General features: G+C 42.7%; 1 protein-coding gene across 6 annotated transcripts in view; it reads right to left on the reverse strand.

Annotated features, from left to right (window-relative positions):
* syne1a (spectrin repeat containing, nuclear envelope 1a) overlaps positions 1-27,520 on the reverse strand; it is a 132,468-nt gene that overhangs the window by 19,556 nt on the left and 85,392 nt on the right. For 5 of the 6 annotated variants that reach the window (XM_076873894.1, XM_076873895.1, XM_023155438.3 and 2 more), the window contains 43 exons: positions 27,075-27,473; positions 25,272-26,876; positions 24,509-24,846; positions 24,243-24,387; positions 23,862-24,080; positions 22,024-22,310; positions 21,589-21,754; positions 20,562-20,717; positions 20,075-20,227; positions 19,349-19,531; positions 19,078-19,215; positions 18,599-18,784; positions 17,755-17,877; positions 17,437-17,619; positions 16,274-16,417; positions 13,730-13,960; positions 11,462-11,602; positions 9,856-9,969; positions 9,484-9,645; positions 8,827-9,015; positions 8,523-8,696; positions 6,569-6,760; positions 5,764-5,895; positions 5,498-5,598; positions 5,201-5,351; positions 4,877-5,005; positions 4,567-4,740; positions 4,184-4,399; positions 3,974-4,075; positions 3,732-3,851; positions 3,446-3,646; positions 3,170-3,343; positions 2,912-3,043; positions 2,622-2,818; positions 2,373-2,505; positions 1,783-1,965; positions 1,546-1,695; positions 1,282-1,458; positions 1,046-1,201; positions 799-954; positions 540-710; positions 328-461; positions 24-228 (listed from right to left, as the gene is read on the reverse strand). In XM_076873894.1, coding sequence (XP_076730009.1) covers positions 24-228; positions 328-461; positions 540-710; positions 799-954; positions 1,046-1,201; positions 1,282-1,458; positions 1,546-1,695; positions 1,783-1,965; positions 2,373-2,505; positions 2,622-2,818; positions 2,912-3,043; positions 3,170-3,343; positions 3,446-3,646; positions 3,732-3,851; positions 3,974-4,075; positions 4,184-4,399; positions 4,567-4,740; positions 4,877-5,005; positions 5,201-5,351; positions 5,498-5,598; positions 5,764-5,895; positions 6,569-6,760; positions 8,523-8,696; positions 8,827-9,015; positions 9,484-9,645; positions 9,856-9,969; positions 11,462-11,602; positions 13,730-13,960; positions 16,274-16,417; positions 17,437-17,619; positions 17,755-17,877; positions 18,599-18,784; positions 19,078-19,215; positions 19,349-19,531; positions 20,075-20,227; positions 20,562-20,717; positions 21,589-21,754; positions 22,024-22,310; positions 23,862-24,080; positions 24,243-24,387; positions 24,509-24,846; positions 25,272-26,876; positions 27,075-27,473 — 8,922 coding nt within the window. The remainder of the gene's footprint in view (positions 1-23; positions 229-327; positions 462-539; positions 711-798; positions 955-1,045; positions 1,202-1,281; positions 1,459-1,545; positions 1,696-1,782; positions 1,966-2,372; positions 2,506-2,621; positions 2,819-2,911; positions 3,044-3,169; positions 3,344-3,445; positions 3,647-3,731; positions 3,852-3,973; positions 4,076-4,183; positions 4,400-4,566; positions 4,741-4,876; positions 5,006-5,200; positions 5,352-5,497; positions 5,599-5,763; positions 5,896-6,568; positions 6,761-8,522; positions 8,697-8,826; positions 9,016-9,483; positions 9,646-9,855; positions 9,970-11,461; positions 11,603-13,729; positions 13,961-16,273; positions 16,418-17,436; positions 17,620-17,754; positions 17,878-18,598; positions 18,785-19,077; positions 19,216-19,348; positions 19,532-20,074; positions 20,228-20,561; positions 20,718-21,588; positions 21,755-22,023; positions 22,311-23,861; positions 24,081-24,242; positions 24,388-24,508; positions 24,847-25,271; positions 26,877-27,074; positions 27,474-27,520) is intronic. The other variant, XM_076873896.1, reaches the window with a different exon arrangement.

A 27,520-nucleotide genomic window follows, 5' to 3' on the forward strand; every position in this document is an offset into this window, starting at 1 on the left:
TCCAGTGTCTCATCTCTGCTTACATTGCAGTCCTTAATCCAGGCACTGCTTTCGTCTTCAGTTATCTCCCTGTCAGTGGCGCTCCTCAGAAGTCGATCAGCACGTTCTTCCTGTTTGTGGACTGCAGTCACGCACTGGCTGTACAGTGACCTGTAGCGCTGCCACAGTCCGAGCAAGGACTTACTGGTCCTTAGCTGCTCTGAGATCTGCTCTAGCAGAAGATTCCACCTGAGGGAGAAAATTTTAAAAAGTGTTATATTCTGAAATCAACTGAGGGTATAGTTGATATTTAAGACTGAAGTCACTCAGAGATGAGTTGTTTGTTACCTGATGTTGACGTCCCGGAGAGCTTTGTTGAGCGTTTCCGCCACCGACGGGTGGCACTCCGTTAGCAGCTGGTGAGTTATGGAGCCAAACTTCCTCAAACTACTTTCCTGTTTATCCATCTCCTCCTGAAGGCTCTAAATGGCACAGGTACCCACAATGAATAAAAACTAGCCACAAATAACAGCGTGCGGTTTATTTTCTGCACTTCTCACCTCTAGACTCTCCACCTGCTGCTGCACGGCCTCCAGAGACCCATTAAGGAGACGTAGCCTGGACACAGAATAACGCCCCTCCATCAGGTAGCCATTTATCTCCTCTGAAGCTCGCCGGTACAACGTCCACTGCTCCAGCACCGACCGCAGGCTCACTTTCATCTGACTTATCTGATAGGAAAAGTGGGAGACGAAATACGTAAGTGTGGGAAAATTCAGAAACCATCTAAAAGTGACATCAGAGATGTGAGAAGCTCACCATGTGGTCCAAATGAGCCCAGGACTGGTTTAGTCCTTTAAGAGTTTCCTTTACAACACAGCAAGCTGCTCCTTTCTTATCCTGGATGAGAGCATTTCCTCGTTCCTCCGCTTTCTCTAGATCCTTCTCTTTTTCCTTCACTAATTCTTCCAACTCCTGTGAAAACAACTTTATTTATTTTAAGCTCATTATTTAAAGAACAAAAACAAAACCAAACAAACAGATTTTTGCGTGAGTGTGGTCCTACCTGACAGTCTTTGAGTGCACTCTGCACCGATGCTACATCCTCTATCCTCTGTCTCTTCTTCAATTTCTCCTCCTGTACTGTGAGCCAGGTTTTCAGTGCTTGAACTCCATTTTCATGCTCCAACCAACCTTCCACAAGTCCTTCTAAAAGCTGAATCTAAAATACAGAACATTGTGGAATGGTTAAGTGACTCGAAAATGGTGAAGAGCAGCTTTTAAGTACACGTTGAGGGCTACCTTTTCCGCAATGAGCCCCTGCAGTATCTGCCATCTTCTGTTCATAGCTCCTAGCTTCTCAGCAAAGTCCGTTTTGTCACTGCGCTTTCCCTCCACATCCTGACTGCTGATCTGCAGCACTGACTGGTTTACAAAGTCCACAGTCAGCTGCTTACACGTCAGATCTATACGAAAGCCCTGTGAAATTAAGAAGACGCATCATGAGACAGATGATGGGGAGCAAAAATATCAATCCAAGGACCGGTGGCATGAAAACCTTTGTACCTTATACTTCTGCAAGTAGTCCTGTACCACCGCTGAGCCCACAGCTGCCATGATCTTGTCCTGATCTTCCTCTATGATGTTCTCCATGAGCGAGATCCAGCTCATCAGCTCTGTGATGGCATGCCGTGATGCTAACTTCTCCATCTGCAGCTGAGGAAAGGAGAAAGAAGAAAGGAGTTAGAGATGTCCAAAAAGTTATGATAAATATTGACTTTGTAACAGCTGCTTTTCTCAAACCTGGTGGAGCTTCTCTTGTACTACAGGGATACGAGTCAGCAGCTCAGCCCACTGAGTGTCGACTTGGCCCAGCGCTGTCCTCAGGCCAGCCGTGTCCACCCTTTTTAGTCTCAGAAGCTGGTTACCTGTGCTCAGCACTGACGAGCGCAAAGACGACTTAGCGTCCACCTCTTTGGAAAACTCCTACAAGAAAGAGAAAAACAGGAGTTGGATTTCACACATTTGTTAACTTTACGTCATTAATAGGTGTGTGACACATTTTTGCTGCTGATGTAGACATAAGCATTATTAATTGTTCTTTTTACAGCAGCACAAGGGATGGGAAGAAAAAGTAAAATAGAGATACATCAGAAAAATAAAAATAAGACAAATAGTGTACAACCCCCCCCCCCCAAACACTATAGTATGTAAAAATGGTCACTATTTACAGTAAAATGCACAGATTTTTTTTATATGTACATAAATTACAGTGGGAGTAATAATGTATATGCATGTATTTTTAAACAGGGTGTTGGTATTAAACAGTTTGACTGCTGTCAGGATGGAGGACCTGAGTTAATGTTGACAGCCCTAATAAAACCACAACTAACCAGGAAGGCACAGAGGTGGTCTCTGACAGTCTCCAGCTCCTGAGGAACGGTCACCGACTGGGTCGTCCAGAACTCCAGTCTGTCCAGGGCCGACTGCAGCCAGTGGCTCAGCTCTGCTGACTCACTCTGGTACCTGAGATTTACAAACACACAGACTTAGAGGATACTTTCAACATCATTCAGGCTCTAAGTGTCACAAACAGGGTTGCTGAGAGACCAAGAGCGAGGACTGTAACCACAGACCCTTACCTGGTCCAGTGTTTGAGTGTCGAATCAAGGCGGTGCAGCTCCTTGTTGACCTTAGTGGTGGAGGAGAGCCAGTGCTCTCCCAGCTGTGTCAGCTGGTTCTCCAAGTCTGAGCAACCAACAGACAGAAAAAGCTTCTTGCCCTCCTCTAGTACCTGATAGAGTTGGGGCTGGTGCTCAGTCAGGCTGGCTTTAAGTCGCTTTAAGAAAGAGGATGGAACAGATAAATAATCAGTTTATTTAAAAAAGCATATCTGACTACAGCTTTCTGTAAAGTGTGCAAAGACATTCACCTGGTAGAGGCTGATCCTTTCGGTTAGCCTCTCTTCCGTTTCCTCTACCAGACCCACAGTGGGGATGCTACACTCCACCGCCTCCAGCTGTCTGCACAGAGCCTGATAGTCCTCCACGAGTCTGCTCCATGACTGTGAGAGCGAAAGGAAAGTGTATGCTATTTATTTTCATTTTCTAAACCACAAACCACTGCTCTTTGGGATTAAACTGAATAAGACTGCAGTTACTTTTAACCAATAGCTCATTATTATTCCTACCTCCAGAATCCCCTCCAGCTCCACTCCTCTTCTATGGGCCTGTTTGAGCACACTGTGGGCTAAAGCCATGGTCTCTTCCAGGGTTTGACTTTCCCTCTGAGACACCAAACCAGACACTTTACTGAAAAATGTCTGGGTGAGTATCATATGGCATTCCAGACCCTGGAAAAACTCCTGTATTAAAAAGAAAAAAAACAACATTTTAAATCCGATTGTACAGTAGAAAAGATAACTAAAACCAATTAAAAAGTTACAAAATCAAAGCCCCCTCCTTACTTTGTGTTTGTCTAGTAACATCTGAACCTCTATGACTGAAGCCACTGTCATCTTTTGGTCAGCAGCCATCTTGTCCTGAGCGGTGTCCACCAGGTCATTAAGGTCGTGCAGTGCAGCTTCATACTGAGCCTTCAGAGACAAACCATGGTTCAAACTACTCCGTCTGGAGCCCACCATGAGCACCAACTCCTCGTATGCATCCTAAAAAGACAAATTAATATGTGACACAGTCCCTGTTACAGTGCTGGAGCATTATGATCACAGTGTAACAGAATGAAAGTATTACTTGTAGTTTGAGTAGCTCCTGATTGGATGATGAGTCTGATTGGAGTCCCTCTGCTTTCGTCTTCAGCTCAGTAACTTTCTGCTCAAATTCCTTCAGGCTGTCTTCCACTTCTGATAATGTCTGTAGAAAATGCAACATATTTACTATAAAATCTGTTTGTAAAAACTCCCTTTAGCATATTAAATCTGCATCTTAAATATGCATCTAATTCTTGTGTATTTGCTGCTGGTGCGCATACATACCTCTATCTGTTTGGATGCAGGTCTGTCTGCAGTTCCGGCCATCTTATGTAGCAACTGGTGTTTGCTTTCAGTCAGGGCTGTGAACAGCAACCGCAGTTCATTCTGGCAAAAATAACACAAACAAAGTCGGGGAATAAGAACAATGATGTTGTAACATCAACAAGATGCTTCACAACCCAAGTTTCCAGTAAAACTATTCAGCTTTAACACCTGGAAAGCTGAATGTTCCTGCAGCCTGTCCCTCATGGCGTCACAGTGCTGTTCCAATGCAGAGTCCAGCAGGCCCATCCTCTCCTGCAGGCCCTCTAGCGTGTCTTCCATCAGAGCTCGCTCTTCACCTCCACACAGCCTGTCCAATCCACCACCCAGCAGATCTCTGCAATTTTTCACTTCTCTGGTCATCTCCTTCAGCTGTTTATTCAAACCCTATACAGGGGAGCCAAACTCAGTTAGTATTATTTTATATTAAAACCTTGAACTCAAGTAAGACAAAAGCTTTTTGTTAATGCTCGAGAACAGCTAGTACTTTTCCTCCTGCTGCGATTTATATGTCAGACTATTTAACATCTTTATTGCTGTTTGTCTTCTCCTACCTCCAAATGTGTGAGCTGTGTCTCTGTGTCCTCAGAGAGCAGCACAGGACCAGCGAGCAGCTGATTCTCAGCAGCATCTAACCAGGACGAGGCAGCTGATACTGCAGCATACAGGTCCTGCTGGATTGTTGCCCCCCCTAAAGATGCTGCAAGCTTACTCTCACTGCCCGCTGCCTGTGAGGGGCAAAAAGATTATGCACTTGATATTTTGAAAGGCATGACTAAAAATAGTTTTGTATTACTGGTTAAAAACATTTTTTATTTTGAGAAACACAAAAGAGAGATTAACATGAGAAAATGTTTGCTTCACCTCCTCTGTGATTCTTTCTAAAGTCTGGCTGCAGGCCTCAAACGAAGCTCTAGGAGAGCAAGAGTCCTGGCTGGTAGCCTCACCTCTGAACACCACGCTGGGACTGGACAGACGGGACCGGTGGAGGACCTGCACACAAAGAACGAAATATGAGAAAGCTCAAGGTCACACTGGCAGCATGCATAACAATACAAGTGTGAAATTTCATCAGTGGAAGAAACAGTATGAACACAAACTTCTAGCTTCTAGTAAGCACATTTATTTAAAGATTTTTAAAACCATTTAATGCATAAAATAAAAATGCACAGTTTCTGGCATGTATACCGGGCTAAGCTGGTCTTGCTCCAGGGAGTTCAAGGAGAGCTGCAGCTTTGTGTTCTGATCATTATTTAGGTTTTCCCATCTCTGTCTCAACTGCTCCAGAGGAGACAAGGTCTCATTCTCCAGCAGCACTCCACCAGGCACAGACACCTCACTGCAGGAAGGAGAGGACGTCATTAGAGAGCAAGGCAACGCAAAAGCTGTGTCGTGGTCAAAATCCCGACTGGAAAAAACAAAATACTCACAATTTTTACATGTTTTAAGGACGGAAATTATTTTTCAAGATCTTTGATAAAATACCTGTCCCCATTGGGTGTGGTTTGTTGGCCGAGTAACTCCTCTCCAACGCTGGCTACAGACTTGAGCAGCTTCCTCTGTTCAGCGACGTGCTCCTGAAGCTCCTACAAAATATATTACACTTGTGTTCGATTTTATCTATATGAAATATGCACTTTCTTTTTGCAGTGGATTCTAATAAAAGGGGAGTAATAATTACAAATTGCATATGAGACAGTCAGCTTAGGTCTTTCAAATATATATTAGAGTATAAAAGAGCTTCCTCTTACCTTCTGTCGACGCAGGTTGTCGTGTTGCTGCTGCGTGCGTGTTGACCGGGCCTGAGAGAGCCAGTCCTGAACGTTAGGACTCTGGGACAGAGACGAATCTGGCTCACTGTCCTCCTGCTCTTGCAGTGAACCCTGGGACAAAGATGGACATTAGGTATAAGATGTAATTTTGGAATAAGAGTATTTAACAGCTGCCAATTTTTAAGCCAATTTTTAGTAAGCAGAAATAAATATGCCCAACAGCCTAACACATATCTATGATATTTATCATTAAATTATTTTGAGAATGGTAAAGATGAACTAATATTTATTCATCAGAGATTGCTGCAAGCATGTACCTAGAAAGCTTCACTAGCCTTCTGATTTATTATACAGTGATTAAATATCTGAGGATTAATGTGAACAACCAAAAGGGCATGTTAAAGGAGACCAGGAGCGAAAATGCAAAGTGAAACTTTCATGTTGTGTCCTCAGAAACGCACCTGATCGAATACATTTAGTGTTTACATCTGATGAGTCAGCATCCTTTTGTCTAAGCGCCATTGTGAGACACACAGCTGTTGCTGTTTCACAGTGGAAAACAGTGGACTTTTATGAAAGCGCATGAATTAGCCTTTAGTACTTTTTGCACAATGCTAGCATTGACGTCGCAGGCCAATTCAACATAATGCAGCAGAGCAAAAGAAAAGACAAAGAAGCATGGAGGAAGGAAAGCTGGGAAGTGAAAATACACTGGGGTGTGGAGGGTTGATGCAGCCATGAATGTTGAGACAGTAAAGAAATAACATATGACTGCTGATCTCACCTGTATGTCAACTTGTTTGTCCTGCAGCATCTGCTGCAGCTCTAGCAGGCTGTCTTTGAGGGAGCGCAGTTTCAGGGTGAGCTGCTCCGCCTCGCCTTTGGTTTCAGCCCGGCCCTCCAACAACAAGCTCTCGCTATGGACGGATAGCTCTGATAGGTACGACACCTTCTGTTCGATCTCATACAGCATATTCTATTAAAAAAACAGGATTACAGTTGATCAAGCATTAGCATTTCTCATAGGTTTAAGCTGCTCTCCTCAGCTCCCAGATTAGTTTCTTAATAGAAACAGTTTTAAAGAGTCTTCCCTTTTAGACTAAAAGTCCAGAGAGAGCTTGAAAAGGCCAACAATTGTAATGAAGTGAAGAGAGGCGGTAGTTTGTATTCTCTAAGCTTGTATTCTCTTCTTTCACACAGGGAAAGAAGGGCCCTCAGTAGAGATGGGAGGTGATCATGTGCAGAGAATTTTCCACAACAATACAGTGCGCCTCTTATCCCTTAGTTTGTAGCGTCACTCTGTCATTCAGGAGGCAGGCAAAGAAACTGGTTTATCTCCACTTCTGCAAAAACCTCCATAGTGCATTTTAATTAAAATTCTCAAACACCTGTTACAAAGTTTTGCAGGTTTTTTTCTTTTGATGAACATACCGAGTAAACAACATAATAGAAACTGCTATGATGACGCAATTAAAGCTCAAAGTTTAAAGTTAGGAAAGCATTCGATTGAGAACAGACTGAAGACATATTATATGTGAGTAGTTTTTAAGCTGCTTACATTGTGGTGTGCAGGCATTTAAATAAACAGAGTGGGTTAAGTAAGTTCAACAAAATACTTTCCTAAGGTCTCTGCATATCATACCACATTTAAAAGACGATTAACCAGAAAACTGAAATTTTAAGACACAATTTTTTATCATTATTTAATCTGGACATGAAGCTCAGCATGGTCCAGACCTTTATATGTGCAGACCACACAAAGCATATGTGAACTACAGTTTAATCAGCTTACTGTCTCCCAGCTGCTACAGACACACTCTTTAAAACACTGACTCTCTGCCTGGGGGACAGAGCGAGTATTATAACTTCTAAGAAGCCTATTATGGAGCATCACAAGGCAAATATGTAAACATCTCACAGCTCACATGTAATATGAATGTAGAATATGTGCAACATGAATATTTTAGCATCTAGGCTCTGCCGTAAATCCCCACAAGAAAATATTGAGTTTGACACAGCAGGGAGTTAGATGTGACAGTATTTTTAACATAATAACTCCCCTCCCCACAAAAATTAAATCATGAGCCTGACATGCAGAAAATTCCCAGGGGGCAAATCAAGTAGGACAGAGTATCTAATGGTGACAAATAAGAAAGAACCATGAATTATAAATTTAAACTAAAAGATTGAAAAGCTTGAAGATCTCCAGGGCAACAGGATGGAGGAAATATTGGATGAAATGTTTGAGATATTTGATATAGTACGACAACATGTAGACAGAAGTTAAAAACAATTATTTTTAAACTCTAAGTACGAATATATCACTTATATATATACACCTTTAATAATAATGGACACTAAGATTTTAGTTTTAAATTATTTAATCACAGTGGTACCGTAAAATTCAAATGCTCATATGATGTTAATTATAAACATATGATAATATTGCAAAAATATACATATATATAATTAATTAAGCTCAAGTGCAGTTATGGTTTGTTAGCACCTTCCCCAATTGAATCAATTTTCCATAAAAAGACTCCAAAAACACAAAAACAATGCATTTTTTTTTCTATAGAAATGAAAGTGAATGCAAGCATGAAGATCAGAGAGTCCAAGAAAAAGTACCATTTCTAGGACAGTGAAGCAGCCAGATACTTCAGCCTTTGATAAAAACACAGCAGCATACAAGCTGTCATCCCCAATTTTGTTTCTTTAGAGCAGATTTGGCTTCTCACCTGACAGTCGATGAGCTGCTCCTCCATGTCCATGTCTTCATTTTGGGGCTGAAGGGCAGAGCTGAGAGTGGCGCGAGTGCTGAGCAGCCAATTGTCGAGCTCCTCGGCCTCGCTGTGGTATCGCTGCAGCGCCTGCTCCTGTCGCTGCTCCTCCAGTTGTTCACTTAGTTTCTCCTGTAGAGATCAATGCGACGCATATCTTAAATTCTCAGGTGAGCTCACCAGAATTATAAAGATAAGGAGCAGACATAACATATACAAGCACATGATAAACTAGAAAAAGTATGAGGTCTTGGTAAATCACCTCCAGCAGCTGCCGTTTCCCCGAAGCCTTCATTCGAATGGTGGCCATCCTTTCTCCCAGTACAGTGAGAGTAGACTGCAGGGCCAGCTGTTCCCCAGCATCCCCATCACTCTCTGCCAGCTCCTCAGAGAAGCACATCTGTAGCTCACCAATCTCATCCTGCAGCATCAGGATCTCATCCATCAAAGCCTGAATAAACGGCAATAAGACGTGTGTGAGGATTAAAATGAGAATATACAAGAAAAAAAGAGCCAATGGGAATTAATTAAGGATGAGAAGAAGAGGCTGAATAGAAGATGGTGTGCCAGCAGTGAAAGAGGGTGTGCAGAAACCTCTTGACAGTAGTGTTGCAAAAGCAAACTGTTTCTCTTAAAGCCGTGATGTTGGCATAGCAACGAAGAACAGTGCCATGCAGTCTGTCCAACCATTGCCTTGCCCCGTGCAATATTAAACCCCCGAGTCGTACTCTGTTTCCCAAGAGCTCGCTGGTCTATACCATCTTTGTGAGGATGTCTCCCATGAGCCTTACAGATTACACTTCATGTATTACACTACTACTTTTACACTCTTTATCTGCACTACATTATGGTTCCTTTATCCCTTTAGAACACACATGAGCACATTTCCCCTAATACCACCCCCCCACTCAGCTCTCACCTGGTGTGCAGCCATCTGGCTCTCTGGAGTCTTGTTGGGCTCTAAGCCCTCATTCAGCGCCCCCTCGATGGACTCCATCTTAATGGAAATAGATTGGAGGGACTCCTGATAGTGTTGCTGCCGCTCCAGAGCCTCATATAAGCTCTTCTGTTTCTCACTGATCTGAAAATATGATGACAAAGTCAAGCTGTCAGACATGGCAGTGTCGGTCTGAGGTCACTAAAGCTTCAGGCCGGAATTTGGGACAACTCGCGCCTCGCTCAGTATGCTAGGAGACAAACTAATCCTGAGTTTGTTATTGTGTTTGTCTAACAGTAACACAAACAATAAAAATAAATAAATGTGTTGAATTAAAGTGAAGATGTGACATACCACATTCTTTAGCGTTTCCCAGGATCTCTGCAGGTCATCCAAGTTAGCAGCACTGCTTTCCATAGATGGGTCGTACAGTTCCTGAAGAGGTACTCGGCTTAGTGTACCTCGACCCTGTGAAACGAGGAAAAAGTAAGTGTGGGCTTCATTAGTGTGTCAGAGTGATGTACGCTATTGATGGGAATAGTTCTTTGGGAAACCTTTGGGCTTACATTTACAGCATAAAGTCTATAAAAAGCCTAGTGGCACACTTGGCCTAAGAATCTGAAAGTTTTACAAAAACTTACTTTTAAAATGTTTTTTTCCCAGACGTGCTTAAAAAATGTTATAACTTGATACTACTTTACCTACTAAAATGCAATTCAACATTGCAAATAAAACTGGTTGACCTTGAGTCGGGTGTCTCTTGCTGATACAGCTGACGTTACTTTCTGTTCTTGCTGGGAGAACAGAATAAAATCCCTCCTTTCTCATGTTACTCTCTCACAACAAGAGAGAAGCATTTAGTTTATGTCATATATAAGTTCAACATTAACGCCTTTCTAGCACAGGAGAATTTATGTGCGTTATACATAGCAAAAGATGAATTTCAAATAATTACATTTGTTGTATGAAATATGTCTCTTATGTGTTCTATGTATTCTCATAAATTGACTTTACATGTTAAACAGTCACCTACATTGTCCATTTTCAGAACTCATCTTAAAACACATTTATACCCTTTGGCTTTCGACCCAGTATGAAACACACTGATCATGGTTGTTTTTATTCTATTATATAACTGAAGTCAATATGTCATGAGTTAACAGTAATAGTAGTTCTCTTTAATTTTAAAATTAGGCTGCCCCCATAATCATATCCTGCCACACAGTGGGCATGGGTCAATCCTAAGGCAGATTAACTTAGATCTGCTGCTGCATTTCCCCCACAGCAACAGTTAGTTTAAATTCCCACATATTTCCCAGCTGTCTTTGAACTTGTTTTTTCTTTCAATATTTAAGTGTAGAGGCACATAACAGGCCACTAAAACAGCATTTTAGATTTTACAGCTAAAATAAAAAATTTGACCTTTGCTGTTTCTCCCAGCACAACGAGTGTTTCTGTTTCACTTCTACATCATTCGCGGTCACAGACAGCACAAAAAGCTACTTGATGACACCTCAGTTGTGTGTACAAAAATGGGAATGGCAAACAAAACTTCCATCAGCAAAGTAAATATGCAAACAGGAGGCCAATTTTTTTTAAAAAAAAAAAGGAAAAGCGGGTAAAATAAGCGCAGCAAATCTCCAGCTCTCTCAAACATACTGTGTTAACAGTGATGATGGTGGGGTGGTCACTGTAGGGTGGTAAGTTGGTTTGTTATGGTGGTGATGGTGAAGAGAAGGGGATGTATTTACCTTACGTCAAAATTTTGCCACATATTCAATATTTTTTAGCTTTTGCATTTTGCAACATTTGAAGCTTTAAAGATTAAAGTGTTATCTTCTAACAATGATGGTGATGACTGAACGTTTAAAGGTGCAAAACACAAAGTGGCAATAGGGAAGTTGAGACCATCAGGTAATACTGGTCGGTTTGGAGTTTTCCAGGGTGGGATTTGCAATACCTGGTTAAGAGCAGCTTCAGCGTTAGCCCCCGGAGAGGGGGAGCGGCAGGCAGGGGGAGAGGAGACCTCGCTGTTGGTACCCTCCTCCCCTGACTCCTCTGTCACAGGGGAGAGGAGTGTGTGGCAGCGGCCGGCTGTCATCTGACCACACATACACGCCGCAAAGAAATGAAACGCACACATCAAAAGAAGCAGGTGAAAGAAAAAAAGGAGGGGGAGCCAAAAAAGAAAACAACCAGATCAAAGGGGAGAGGAGACAGAGAGGGAAAAATGAGGAGGGAGAAGAAGAAGAAAAAGCATAAAAATTAATGGGGAAGTGCAGGTTAGCCAGATTGAAGTGGCAACACATACTGCTTGATTAATTACATAGTGAGTAATCAAATAACACAGAAAGGAGACCCATTAGCTCACATTAATGACACTGATATGCCTCACTGAAATTCTTCTGCCGTAACACAACATTAAAGAGCATTGCAGAGGTAAAAGTCTTTGCTGTGTGAGCAAATGGACAAACATTAGATTCCACTGGCAGTGAAGTAGTTGCTTGGATTCTTTACAGGATACATCAGGATAAAGGAATGGCCCTCACCAGGAAGCTGAGAAATCACACACACACAATGTACACAGACAGTGATTGCTCACATCACACATGAACCCATACATGCTGTAGAGTTAGTACACACATATACAACAGGAAAAGGTTAAAGTAGTCCTACAGACAGTAAGAATAAGGTCTCTGACAGAAAAATCCAGCAGTATCAAAGCTCAGACTCGAACAAAGCATGGCTAGCATCTCTGTTAGCATGAGATAGCTAACAGAGACAGGGACTGGTGAATACAGCAGCAGCTGTCCTAGAAGTAGCACTGTTGTCAGTGTGCTTGCATGCTTCAGCAGAGGCAGAGCTGAAATGCGAGCCAAACCCTACTGGGCTGCTTTTTGGCAATGCGATGCAGACCTTAGTCTACTGACTCAGGACCTTCGGAGGACTGTTTCGCGGGCTTTATGATGCAATGCAAGGCAACTAAGAGCATTAGCACACCAGTATGTGTGGGAAACTGTTTGGTTTTACATTGTGAGGTTCGCTTGGTAAAACCACTGCTGTAACAATGACAACGTGCAATTTTAAAAATATCAGTAATCCATGCGTGACAGTTACCATACACGGAAAATGACAACGTTTAAACATACACACAAAAACACACACACACACACACACACACACGCAGTAATATCCTGTTTCCTGGCCTGCTGAGACGAAACACACCACAAACAACAGTAGTACACCGGGAAGGCTCAGAAACCTGATTCAGAAACAGACTGAAAGGATGTGGGGTGGTTACTAGTGCTAACTGTATGAAAAATAAATGATTAAGATGAGGGCGACAGACAGGCTCAGGCTAACATTAAGTGACAAACAAGGTACCAGTGACACACCAGAGGAACCTAAATAACATACAGAATTAATAAAAAAAAAAAAAAACCTATTCAAAACCTTTTACAGTACTACTTCTTTGCTGTAGTGGGACAAAAACTTCCCACACACGGCCGGATTTATAAAGAACTATTTTCACCTACAAGAAGAAGGAGTCAGCAACAGATGGCAATGCCCTCACAGGGCCCTGAGCTCAACATCAGTGACTCCAGGATTACACGAAGAAAGAGCCTAAATCCACAGAGCAGGTGTGGAAACATCTTCATAAGGGAAGAACCCACCTGGGTGCAAGTGTACCAGCAAGAAGTGGTGCTGTTTTAAAAGGCAAGGTTTTACACCCGCCCCAACGACCTTTGAACTTGAACTTTGAATTAAAACATAATTGGTGACTAAAAATATTCATGCCACTAGTTTAAAACATGTTGCGTAGCACTGTATCCTTATCCAGCTGTTACGTAGGCCTGCTGTTCAGCTACTTCTGTGTGGCTCATTATTATCTTGTAAATGAACTGCACAGTCATAACTGTTACCGTGACCTTAATAGTGGAGAAGAAAAGGTTTGCAGATCTAAAAAATCTAATCTTAAGTGATATTATCAGACATGCATTAATGTGGTATAAGTCAAGGGTAACTAACCTAACTGGAGTTTTGTTAAATGAAGCACATAGAAACCTTAAAGGCCCCACTGGGATCCTTGGAGTCACTTTGGCAGTCAGTGGTATGTGCAGAAAGGGAGAGATGCTACAACTTATGCACACATACACACACATCCTTGTAATGTCTACAGGTCTATGACTGTATATCCCCCCCAAAAACCAGAGGTTTTCCCACTCACCATGACTACAGAGGGGTGTGCTGGAAGCTGCTTGGCGTCAGCTGTGGTGGTGTCTGTCACAGCGCTGGGAAGCTCCTCGTCACTCAGTTCATCCATGCCGTCTGAAAAGCCCTCCACCTCGCTGACCGTCAGCAGCATAGTGGCGTGTTTGGCCTTCACCGTCAGCATCTTGCACTTGGAGTGGAGCGAGGCGATCTGCTCCTGGTAGCCACGGATCTTCTGGGCTAACTCCTGTCAAAACATTCCAAGCAAACAGAAAACACCACCCCCAGGATCAGGAGAGTGTGGCTGAGTCCACACCACAAGATCAATAGTTCCTGTTTAAATAGGATCCTGTGAAAGTGGGTGGCTGAGTTGGATCAGCCTTGAATGTGGTGCCGGTCTGAGAGGAGTAAGCGGAGCAGACGCATTCTCTTTGGCTGTCTTTGGTGTAAGTGTAGAAAGAGAATAGCACCGCCTCACTCTCCTTTTTTCCTCTCTGTCTTTCTCACTCTCTCTCTCCTCTGTATCTCTGAGCCAATCGGAGCAGCACAGAGGCGGGTGACTCAGATCAGCGCTGAAGCTAAGACAGGATGTTTGGTTGAAGCAGAGACCATAGCAGAAATACTTCAAAATCCCTCAGACACTCCCTCTGCTACACATACACAAATGGCAAGGAAAAACAGGAAGTGATCTCACCGAGCTGTACCCTCCCCCTCCCTTGCCTGCTACTGTCGTTCTCAGCCAATCCCTTGGGCAGATTACTTCTAACAAAAGGGAGCTGAAGGAGAGAGGGAGGGCGTCTGGAGGAAGAGTGACAGAAACGGTGTCAAATTACAAGTACGCTAATGTGCCAGCGGGCCAGCCCATCTCTGCCTTCCTCCTCCACCCCTCTTTTCACCCTCTGTCCCACAGATGGTCATTGCACTGATAATCAGGTCATGTGACTAAAGGGGACAGTGGAGTTGCAACTCTCTGCTGAGCTTAGAGATCTAACTTAGACATAAAAGTGCTGGCATGCCAGGCTGCTCTGCTGCGACAAAAGTGATTACAGGGTTGAGAAAATATCTGCAAATATCTGCAACACCTGGGTTAATATTTTCCAGGCAGTCAAACATTGGAGTAAGATATAAATCTGCCTGAACCGTGCAGCAGAAATTAAAACGTAATAAAAGAAAAAAATGTTGCCTGTGGGGAGACACGATGTTTCTCTGCAGGTCTTTGCATCTGCACTCCCCCTTCACAATCTCCTTCTCGGCATGGGAGATCTAACATACTCAGCAAAGTGAAACTGCAGCAGAGGCTCAAATCGCTCAGGTGAAAACCATCTAACTCTGGCATCTGTCTATGCAGATTATATTTACATGCACCATCAGATAAAACTAGGAATGTGCGTGAGTTGGGCTTGTAAAAGCACCACACAACATTTTCTCTGGATTGCTGTTTGGGAAAATGCATGCTTTGATCATGTTAAAAGGGAGATTAAATCAGATGTTTTTAAACTGGGATTTAGGGGGAATGATGGAAAGGGGTATTAATTGACCATTTATTTTTAACCAGGGTCCCTTGATGGCTGACAGCAAGGAGGTTTTGGGTTTGAATGTGCAGATTGACTTGCATCTAACTCCCACAGTCCAAAAACATGCATGTTAGGATTGGTCTAAATTGACTGTAGGTGTTTATGTGAGCATTGTCGACTGCCTGGCCTGTCTGTTTGGTTTAGCTGAGGGAATTGCCTGGGTGGAGCGTACAGAAGGAAGCACATGTGCATGCTGTGAATTCCCTGGACTACACACCTCTGTGCCATTCTCAAACAGGTGTAATAAGACAGACAAGCATTTGTACTGAAGAGCTGGAAGATTAAAGAACAATTCATGTCCAACCTAACCACTTTGACATTTGTGTTCTCACACTAGATTTACTCAACAATTTCAGGGCTCTATAGAAGCAGCTTTTGCTTATACTGAATGATGCAATGAAATGATAGAATTATAGTTTGAGTCATTTTAGTCAGGCTTTCCTAAGGCTAATTTAAGATATATGATACATTCACTGGTGCCACAACTTCTGCTTTTTGCCTCTGTGCATTGAAACATAGGACAGGAAACATAATGACTCAAGTTCTCTGTTTCTTTCACTTAACTCTTTGATGTTAAAAATACTGACCTCAATAGAAATGTCTGAATGTCTGAGGCATCAACTAATTTTTTAAGAGTCACACTCAATTTGGTTTACGGCAGAAGACTAAAATGTTGTTCTAGGAGCAAATCTTGTAGGGAGGGCCAGTGAAACCACTGTACAGAAGTTTAACCACACAATCCCTGAGAAATATATAAATATTAAAAAGCCAAAATTTCTATTCTACTTTACATTTTCCAAAGCCATTCGGATGGGAATCTTTGCAGGGCCAATTCTGGCCTTATTTTTGACAACCTTGGATAAGACAATCATAAAGCTGCATTTTATTGATAATGTTGATGATTTGGGGGTTACATGTTTATCACCTACACACTGCTGTTCTAATAAACCGAACAGATAAATGACAAAGTAAGGAGACCCTCATACCTCGTGGTGGTGTATCTGAGCCTGAAGTTCCTGTATATTATTAGTGGAAACGGGCCGGTCCTGAATGATCCGATGAGCTTCTTCAATTAATCTCTGGAGGTTCTTCACTTCCTGTTCATACTGCTCATACTGCACCACGGCCTCCTGTCAGGGCGTTAAGGTAAAATGAGATGAATGAAACTGTATTTACTATATAGATCCCTGAAGGAAATTATATTTTCCCTTCCCAATCTTCGCAGGAAGTCAAGTTCTAAACTTTTACGTTGACTCTCATATCCATACGCAGTAACTGGTACTGAGCATGCTCATTATATTGTTGGTAAGCTCTTATTAGACAGAATAATCTGTATTTTTCATTTGCTGATATTGAAATAATGCAGGTGTGTGAGAGCTAAATTACCACGATTAGAATATTGTGATTACAAAGATAGATGTGAATGTAAATGGTAAATGGACTGGTTCTCATATAGCATTTTTCTACTCTATCTGTGCACTCAAATCACTTTATACAACTTGCCTCATTCACACATGCACTTTTTTCTATGTTTTTTCTAGTTATGTGCTTTCTATCTATCTAGCAACTTGGGGTTAGTATCTTTCTCATGGATATTTGGACTGGATCAGCCAGGGACTGAAGAACCAACCTTCCGATTAGTAGATGACCGAATCAGAAGGTCTGTGTATCAAAATGTTTTAGACAGCCTGTCACAAATTTGACCTTGAGCCAGAACAATGTGCCCACATGGGAGATGAACTGTTTCAGTTCTTGTTAAACATGATGTATTTGGTTCAAATGGATTGACTGATTTATTGGCTGACAGTCACTTGCTTCGTCCTCAGGGCTAATCTTCACTACAGTTGGCCTCTGATGGGGGCTTAAAGAAAACACAGACATTCCTGAGAAGGCTTGTTGAAACACTACAGAGCCCAGGTTTCAGAGCATCCACTCTTCAAAGCAATAACTCTTCTCATCAGCTGAAATTTCAGTGCTACTTTTAAGCGATAAAATACTAACAAAAACAATGCAACTGAAAAAATATATAATTTTGATAGTAGGGTTCTTATCACAAAGGCTGATAATGTAGTGTTTCTTGTCTCTGTCACTATGACTTTATATCTAACAGCTCATCAACAGCCTTCATAATACTCGGGCTGCCTTTTACCTGCAGGATGTTGCACTGCTGGATTGTGGTGTGTTGCACTTGGCTGGCTTCTTGCTGCAGAGTCTGAGCTGTGCGGCAGATAGGCAGACTGGCCACTACCTCCTCTGGCAGCCGGAGGGCGCTCTGACACTGCTGAACAGCAGCTACTTGCTGCTTAAAGCCCTCCATTTCCACCAGCAGACGCTTATTGAAAAGCAAAGAGGTTGATAATAAGACGGGAGATAGAAATGCTAGATGTATATCAATGGACGCTAATTTAAATGACATCTGCAGACTGACTGGACACAAGCTGTTTGCCAGTATTATGTTTGTGTTTACCTGTCTCTGTGTCAACTGCTCTCTGAGACTGAGCTTGTTAAGTTCAGGGGAAGCAAGTGTGGCCTGTATCTGATCTACAGCAGCATGGAGGCTCTTGACCTCCGCTTCCAGACGCAACATGTCCTGAGGAGAGATACAGACATAACAAATCAAGGGAAAGTATATGTGGGCAAAGATACAAGATAGAATGTAGCTTCTGTACACAGCAGTAATCAAACCCACATGAAAACAGATTTTTAAAAGTATCAAAGCTCCTTTGTGGATATCTAATGCTGCAAATGTTTTTTTTCCCTCAGTGCAGTTTGAATGATGAAGATAGTGGTGCCTCTCGCTTTAAAATGTATTCATTTGCAAATTCTAACTGACCTTAATGTGCATCATTGGAAAGAAACTAAATTACAAGTCGCTACAAATTAAACTCGTGCTCTGCAATCTAGACCCAGAAAAAAAATCTAACTCACAAGAGGAGTTGTAAACAGATTTCCAATGCACAGTGTTATTAGCAACAATCAGCAACAGACTGTCGTCTGGGAAGCAGCTGCATGGCAATCAGATTAGCGTAACAGATTACTGCTGCACACGCTAAATGAAACAGTGCCTTCCATTATGATGGAGTAATCTGTCGTGAATGACCATAAGGGGGCACTGTTGAGTTGTGGCTAAATTATAATTGACTCAATTTGAAAGGATGTGCACATGCTCTTATGCAACAGAGTGTGTGGAATTATAAAATGGGAATAGCCACAGTTTTTTTGGCAGCAATGGAGATGATGTGATCACGGGAAGACTGAGGCAGGGGGGTACTGCATAACTCCTGTAATGCTTTCTTAAAAGTGTAATGTACCTTAGCTGCATCCTGCAGACTCTGGAGGCGAGTCTTGGCAGTTTGCTGCAGCTCTTCTGTGCGTCTGCTGAGGTGTTTCACCCGCTGGCTCCACCCCTCTGTCTGCAACACATCCGCCAGCTGCACCTCCCTCTCCCCCATGGCCTCCAAGTCACCATGGAGACCTCGACACTCACGCAGTAAGGCCTGCCACCAAATGAACGCAAATTATAAGTCAAGGAGAGGAGTCTTCTCGGGTGTGCAGTTATACTAATTAAGGCCGGTCAACATAGTGTAGAGCATGACGTTTCACCGGAATTTTAAAAACTCGGTGCATCTAATTAGCTTCAACTTTGTGGGGTATCCACAGCACCAGGATTAATATTTTGGAGGAAGAATAAACATGGATTTTAATAGAACCCATTCATCTTACACAACAGCAGCTTTAGGAAAACTTATAGCTATTCACAATCCCTGCTGGCAGCGCCATTAAAGCTCACCTGGTGTGCTCGAATTTGCTCCTGCAGCTGGGACGCAGAGCTCCAAATGATATTACCGGTGACCAGAGCCTCAGCTTTCTTTGTCCAGCTCAAAATGAATGCCTTCATGCCCTGATATTCCTCCACCTGTCTTTCTGCCTGCTCAACAGAAGACCACAAAGTCAGAGCAAATAATACAAAAACTACATTTAATATAATAATATTTAAGAGAATTATATGAAACAAATCATTTGGATGGCACACTGAACTGACTGCCCCCCCCCCCCCACACCTTCTTCAGTCTGTTGGCTCTATCCTGGACCTGCTGCGAGGTGTGGTGCTGCACCTCTGTCAGTTTGGCTACAGCATCACCCAGCTGCTTACACAGGAGAGGGTTCTGCTCCCCAAACTCCTGCACAGCCACTCCCAACTCTGCCAGAGAGGAACCGCAGGATTCACACTCCTCAGAAAGAGCCTGGAGAAGGGAGGAGAGGAGGGGGTGAAAAAAAACGGAGGAGAAAGGAGGTGTAAGGAGGGCAGAGATTAAAGAAAGGGAGTTCATGAGCGAGGTAAAACTAGATTTAGAGTTTATTTTGAACACAGTCAGGATACATTTCAAGTAACACTCTCATCCTAAAAGCAGTAACTACTTAATTGTGACCCACAGCTTTAAAAGCGTATGAATGACAAGTTGTGGTTTTATAGCTTTCCTGGCGAGGAGCAGTGATTAATTACTAAACCAGAGGCATGTGGGATGTGCTCAAACTGCTCCTTTAAATGAATTTTAACTCCAAAGTTTTTTTTCTACAAATGAGTGAGGGAAGAAACATGCTGGGGAGACAAGAAGAAGAACAGGAGGCAAGGGGCTCAAACTCCCATCTGGAATACTCCTCTCAAAAGTGGGTCACTGTTGAAGCCAGAACTCAATTCACTCATTAACCTCAACATCTGCAAAATGAATAGCCGATTTAACAGGGGTTAATTGCTTGCTAATTAGTCAATCTGTCTGTTTGATTACTTTGGTGTCTTCTTTGGCCTCCTCCAGGTCGGCACCCTTGTCTTCCAATTTTAGAGCAATGGTCTTCAGCTTTGCCTCGATGTCCTGCAGTCGGGAGCTGAAGTCCTCTTTCACATCTCTGGTCTGCTGCACCTCCCTTTCCCTTGCCTGCACCTGAAGTGGATATCAGAAACACACACAATGTTTGTTTAACATCCCTTTTTGGCTTTTTGTTAGTGGCAGAGAAGTTACAGATAGAATATGTGTGAAGAAAGAGTTGCAGACAACATCCAACACAGAACTTTTGTGATTGTGTAATAGAGCCTTAACAATTAGACCACATAATACCTTAGAAATACACAGTTAAAAAAACATAGGTCAAATACTAACATAAACCTCTTGACAAGACTAAATGAATGTTAAACAAATCAGTGTCATATTTCATTGACAATATTCATACATGCATCATTATTAGAGTCAAATAATACAATAAGTAAAATGAGCTTACCTGATCCTCAGCAGATCCGAGAGCCAGCGCCACCTCAGCTAGCTGCATGCTGAGTTCAGAGGGCAGGCCAGCTTGGAGGTCCTGGTACTTTGATTGCTGCAGCTCTGTCATCCGCTCCACACTCTGACGTCTGCTGATCACCTCACCGTGTGCCGTCTACAAGGCAAAGTGTATGACATGAATGTAACATACGAGAAGCTGCACTTGATGAAATATACATGGTTATAATCAAGCTGAATGATCAACAATTAATCAAAAATTAAACTCCCGTTATAGCTTGGTCTTGTTTAACTTAACTAACTCATTTAAGTGTATAAATCTTTGTCAGGGAGTTAAACTAACTTCATGGAGACAAAGCAGTGATCCACCAATAGCAACATTTCATTATTGGTGATTTCACTTTAGAAATTGTTTGGGTGTTTTTTTAAATTTGTAATTATTACATGAATGACTACAAATCCCTTTTTATCATTTTTCCATTAATCTATCTATTTTTCACCACTTATCTGGCTCTTGGTCACAAGGTAGCAGACTAAGCTCTTCCAGCTCCCCCGCAGGACACCAAGGCATCCTCAAGCCAGCCGAGAGGAATAACCTTTCTAACTTGTCATGGGTCTGCCTTGAGGCCTCCTTCTAGTAGGATATGCCCAGGAGGAATCCTATTCAGATGTCTGAACCACCTCAACAGGCTCCTTTCAATTGGGAGAGTAGTGACTCTACTGTGAGCCCCTTCCAAATGACCACTGTTCTTACTTTAAGGAAGAGCCCAGAGACCCTTCAGAGGACATTCATTTTTACCACTTCCATGTACTATCTCATTGTTTTGATGACTACTAACAGCTTGCTGCCACAGGTGAGGGTAGGAACATAGATAAACAAGTAAATCCATAGCTTTACTCTCACACATTCAAACATAATCACATCTGTTAATTATGTTAATACATTGTATTTGTGTCTAAACAAGAAAAAAAACACCACTGAAGTCAGACTATGTTTGCTTTATGTGTGAGACTAGTAAGTCCTTTACCTCTAGCTCTTGCAGCAGTGAATCCAGGTCTGCAGTGGGACTCAGCAATAAACCTCGGGTGTCCTGGATCCAGCCTTTGACTAAGCCTAGCTCTTTCTCAACCTCCTCTCTCTCCCTCAATTCCTGATGCACCTGAGTCCTGCTAGCCCGCACCTGCAACACAAGGCTGACAAGACAAGGAAGAAAAAGATCAAAATAAACAAACACATTTCGGTCTGAATGGGATATTTATTACATTTACTATAAACAAATTTAAGTGGTAAAAAGCAGAAACTCTTTTTAAAAATGAAGATAAACTGAAAAGTAGCCCCATTATCCTTGTACTAGGAGGCTGTAAAACAACTTAAATATCCACCTACCTAAGTTGAACAATTATAGCAATAATCATTATGAGTATAAAGTGGCTGTCAGCAGCCCCAGCAGCAGTCATCTCACCTGTCATACTGCGCCTGCATGCTCTGGATCTCCTGTGAGCACGGCGTCTCCTTGTGTCCGTTCTCAGTGCTTTTCTCCATCACTTCCACCTTGTCATCCTCTCCCCTAAGACTGCAACTTTGTTGCCCCAGCAGAGCCAGTATGGACTGCTCCCTCTCCACTTCCAGACTGAAGGAGTCATGGTACTCCAGGAGACTCTGAAGCGCCGCCCTGGTGGCTGCTTTCTCAACCGTGCTGTCTGGGACACGACCGTGGAGGTCTATGGACACCGATCGTACCTTCTCCATCTGAGGGACAGATGTTTATTTACAGAATTATTCTCCACATTCAGCTTCATGTAGAGCTTGTGGGTTTAATAAAGGGGCTGGGAGACATAATTACTAACATTTTTGTCTGTTTTCACTTGTGATTGCTGCCAGTCTACTTTATGTGGGACAAGACTTTGTGATAGTCAAAGGAATCAGTGGACAAAGAGGATGACATCATGCCCAGTTGAACAAAGGGGCCACAGAAAAACAGTGGACAGCAGGAATGTGCCACATATGAGGAAGTGACAGTTACTTACAATATGACTTCATTTCCTTTTTTAGGAAGAGTGTCTTGTGGGTATTTATGGGAAACAGAGAGCGTTCAAACACAAATTAGGTCAAAAGGCGGGAAAACACTCCATGACACAGTGTTTTGGCAGAAGGAAACAACTGGCCTAAAGCCTGGAGTTACATCACTGCACACCAACTGGTGTTCAGCGGTTACTGTGTTTGACCCAAATTTGCAGACGCATTTTTGCAGAAGGTTAGTAAGTAAAGTCATATTTTATTTACAAAGCACCTTTATAAATAAAACAAAACACTAAAACATCAAAACAAAAAGTGAAAAAGTGGGTGGACCACAGCATTCTTAAAATAAACAGGGACTTAACTGGACGCCAGTGAAGGGTTGATTATAGAGACCACACAGGGACAGACTGAAGACTTGTGACGTACTCGGGTCTGACTTTTGCTTCAGCCATAGCTAATGCTTGTCTTACCTGAACCTTTATCCAAACCTAAAATGTCCCATATTCTCTGCAAGTTTCCGGACCGTCAGAGTGGGACTCTGGTGATTCAACATAAAAGCCACACAATAACAGAAATAACCTAACTGATCAAGCTGAGGCAGATCAGCCTCTTCTGTGTTCGGCAAAGTATGAGTGTTTTTATCAGTGGAGTCTGGTGCCTTTGACAGCAGAATAAAACAAGTCTTCTCTTAGCAAAGGCCATCACATATCACGTAAAGCAAAGAAGTAATAAAATAAACACAGCCCACTCTGAAAATAATATTTTTTATATGATCCAGTTAGTTTCCTTGCTACTCCTGTCTGCTTCACCAACCTGGCAAAGTACAAACTATCTTCCACTAAAGCTAATAAATCGACCGTGCACAAGGTTCTGATACAGCCACACTTAAAAAGAGTCTGAGTTGCGTGCTTAACTAGGACTTTCACATTCACCTAAAAGAAACCGAGCAGTCAGAGAGTAGGATGTGTTGCATTTATTAGCTATATGTCTATAATCACTGATCATCCAGTTTTCAGTGGTTTATAAAACTAGAAGGTGGTCTAGTTGTGGAGAGTGCTAGAAAAATTACGGTGACAAGGAAATTTATACTTTTTACATCTTCAAGCTAATAAAAACACATTTTCATGATTTGGGACCTTAAAGTAAACCTTTTCCCTAAAGGTTTACTTCAGCGATTTACAGTGTGGGGACCTGCTCTTTATTCCCCAGAAAGCAGGCCAATACGTGAGGACCACCACACCAATAACATGCACAAAAACCCACGGGTAAACTGTCTCTTACTTTCTCATTGAAGTTCCTCCACTCTCTAGCAGTGTCCTCCAGTGCCCTCTCCTGGGCTCGGGCCACACTGCGGAGACGGGTCCACCGTTGCCATAGCGACGACACAACGTGACTGGTGATAGCTTTGCTGGATTCAGAGATTAATTGCTCCAGCTCTGCTGCTCTTTCTTTCAAAGCATTCAGAGGCATTTCCAGCAGGTCAACATGCGCCACCAGTGACTAGAACCAAAAGGTTATAAGAGATACGACACAAAGCTGTTTAATAAATATGTTCTCCTCAAACATATCATGCAAAACTAAAAGATACAACCCCTGGGAAAGGCTAGATCATTTCTGTAATTTCTAATACAGAATCTCTTTTTCTCTGACACAGTGACCCACCTTGTATCTTTGACACTTGTCTTCTGCTTGGTGGGCGCTTACAGCTTTAGCTGTAGTGAACATGGCCATCCTGCCCTCTGAATCATTCATTTGCTCAACCACGGTCTCTTTCTCACGTTGGAAGGAGCTCCACAGAGCTGCACATCTAAGAAACATTCAGATTGAACATCAATGATGGGTGACATAATAAAGAAACTATGCACAACATCATTTTAGGTATATGGAATAAATATAAACTGTATATGTATACTTGATATAGCACACACCTCTCCAACACTTCTCTGTAAGTATCCACTTGCTGTTTGACTTCGGTGCTTCTTAGCTGCATTGTGTTTACTTTTTCTCTGAGCCCACTCATCACTCCTGCCTCCAGAAAATCCACCAGCAAGGGATCTAAAGTCCCGAACTCCTGTAAACCAGTTTTGAAGTTTTTTTCCTTAGCTAAAATTTCTTCCAGATCCTGTGCACAGTCTGCTTGGTTTTCGAGCTCCACCCCTGTGGTGGCCCTCTGAAGCAAAGCCGCAGCGGAGTCTAGCCATTTCTGCATGGACTGCAGAGATAAGTGGTGCCTCTGGACCAAGGAAAGCGCTTGATCCACAGCCAGCTAGAATATGCAAAAGGTGATTTAATTAACTTCTTTTTCTGGCCTCCCACAAGATTTTATCTATGTAAATGAGTTGATAGAGAAGGGCACAGTTTAAACATTAAACCACATTTTTGCTGTTAATGTGTAAAAATGTCCTGTTTTTAAACTTACCAGTAGTCTTGTTTTTATAGAAGAAGATGCTAAGGATATATTTGAAATGTTTTAACCTCCCCAAGTTGATTAATATTAACAGTGAGGGAGGACATGACACTGAAAGTAACATTTAGAACTTTAAACCATGAATGATGGCTCAGGAATACTGTGGACAATAACTGAGGCAGTCATTTCCAAATGTATATCAATTACATTTAGTGCAACGTCACAATACTATCAGAAAATAGCTATAAGGTGAATTAAAGCAATCAACAAACATAATTACATACTTGTTTTGCACAAATTCCTTGTTGGACTTCATCTCCCAGCCTTCCCAGCTCCTGCAGTTTCTCTTCTACATGGGAAGGAACGGTTGCTTTCCTGCTTTTGTACTTTTGCTTTTCTCGTGCACCCAAGACATCAACGACCCTCAGTCTACTTTTCACTTCTTCCTCCTTGATTTTCAGTTTCCGCACTTCCTCGTGTATCCTCTCAATTTTGACCTCTGAAAAGGTCAAAGGATCCTTCGTTTTGTCTTTAACCGTCCTCAACCACTCGAACACTTTCTCAACAGCTCTTGTGAAGTCTTCATTTTTTGCGACTGTCGTTTCGCTTTCTTCAACGAAACGCTTAGCGTCACATCGTAAAGACTGCAGCGACTGGAGCTGCAGACTAGTTTCCTGAAAGGCAGCAGCATCAGTCGTAAGACAAAGGTTTTGCATCTGTTGGTTGCATTCTTCAGCCTGAGAGTTCACTCCATCCAGATTTTCCAGCAGTAAATAAAGACTTGAGATTTTATCTATGGCACTTACTTCTTTGTCTGATTTCAATTTCACCAGCTCCTCTTTAGCAGACTGTAACTCTGAGTCTAACTTGGAAAAAACTACTTTGTGTTTAGATAGTATTTCCAAGCAATCATGTAAGTGTTTGATCTTCTGATCAATTCTCCTTTTCAGTGTGTTGTGGAGACTCACAAGCTGCTGTGTCTCCTCAGCTCTGTAGTGCTGACCTTTACTGAGGAAACCCTCATTTTTCCCGTGCAGTTCTCTAACAGCAGGGCTAATATGGACTAAACTTTCATTTATATTTCTGTATTCATTAACTAAACTAACAACTTCCTCCTCTTCAATACTGATAGTCTGCTTCTCCAGATTGTCAAACTGCTCCTGAAGCTCCTCCAGTGCATTACGAGTAATATCAAAGAAAGTGCAGAACTCTTTCCGTTCTAGGATAATCTGTTGGACCCTGTCTTTCTTCTCTTTGGCTAGAGCTAGGATGGCATTGTACTGCTGTGGCAGGGCATTGAGCCGCTCATCCAGGTAGCAATGGTCGATCTCATTCAGAGTAGGGAGGATCTCCTGACCTATTCTTTGGACAATAAGAAGGAGGTTCTCATACTCGGAAGCTTGTTCTAGGACATTTTGATAATTGGAAAGCTGTGACTGCAAATCCGAGCTATCATCAGCAGTGCTTAAATTGATTTCCGGAAATGTTATGTCATCTGCTTGTCTCAGCCACTGACAAGTCTTGTCTAGGTCAACCTGGAAGTACTTCCTGGAGGTCAAGGCTTTCTCTAAGGCTGCAAGACGCTGGGTAGTCCTCTGGAGAGCAGTTTCAAAAGCAGACTGTAGCTCCTCAAGTCTTGCCAGCGTTTCTGCTCTCTCTTTGTCAGTGGCATCTCTCTCCAGATCGCGGCCTTGTACCCAGAGAGATGCCAGCTCCCTCTGATAAGCTCGTAAGCTGCTCTGAACACCTCGACATCCAGCAACCTGCTTTGCCAGGTCCTCAGGAAGAAGTGCTATGTGGTCATCTATCAAGGCCTTCCTCTCCTGTTGCTGTATCCAAGATAATGCTCTCCCCAGGCCTTGAAGGAACTGTGTCCTCTCTGTGAAGGCCTGAGAGGAAGACAGAAACATCACAATTTATTTACAAATGGACTTTGGCAGGATAAGCAGAATTTATTTCTTGGACTACCTGGTTTTTCTTTGGGTCTTTTTTTTCTTTCACCAGACTAATAGCTCAGGATATAATTAGCCCCTTTAAGGCATAATTAAAATGTTATTTTCAATCTAAATCATAAGTCCAGCTGTTACCTTACTAAGGTACTTCCTCCTTTGGGCAACCCGAGCCCCGAGAGCCTCCACTTCAGTCTGGGCTTGTTCAACGAGCTCCTGCAGGCGTCTCTTTTCACTCAGTCCCAGCCTGGAAGCCACAGCTTGAGCTTCCTTCACTGCCTGACCGAGCAGCTGCTGACGGGCCTCCAGCTCTACACATACGCTCAGGTGGTCAAACAGGAAACTCTGGGCCAGATCGGGGGGTGGGCTGGTTTTCAGGGCAGAGGTGAGGGCAGGCCGCTGCTCCTCCACCCACTCTCTGGCATCTCTCAGCTGATTTTCCACTCGGGCAAGATCCTCTAGCATCTGCGCAGAGTCCTGGATCTTCTGCTGAATCAGCGATTCCAGCTGTGCCCAGCGCTGCTCCAGATGACCCACCTGATGAAATACAATATTTCCAGAAAATGTGTCAATATTACTTCGAC

The sequence above is a fragment of the Maylandia zebra genome, linkage group LG15 (genome assembly GCF_041146795.1).
Source record: "Maylandia zebra isolate NMK-2024a linkage group LG15, Mzebra_GT3a, whole genome shotgun sequence".
NCBI classification, from domain to species: Eukaryota; Metazoa; Chordata; class Actinopteri; order Cichliformes; family Cichlidae; genus Maylandia; species Maylandia zebra.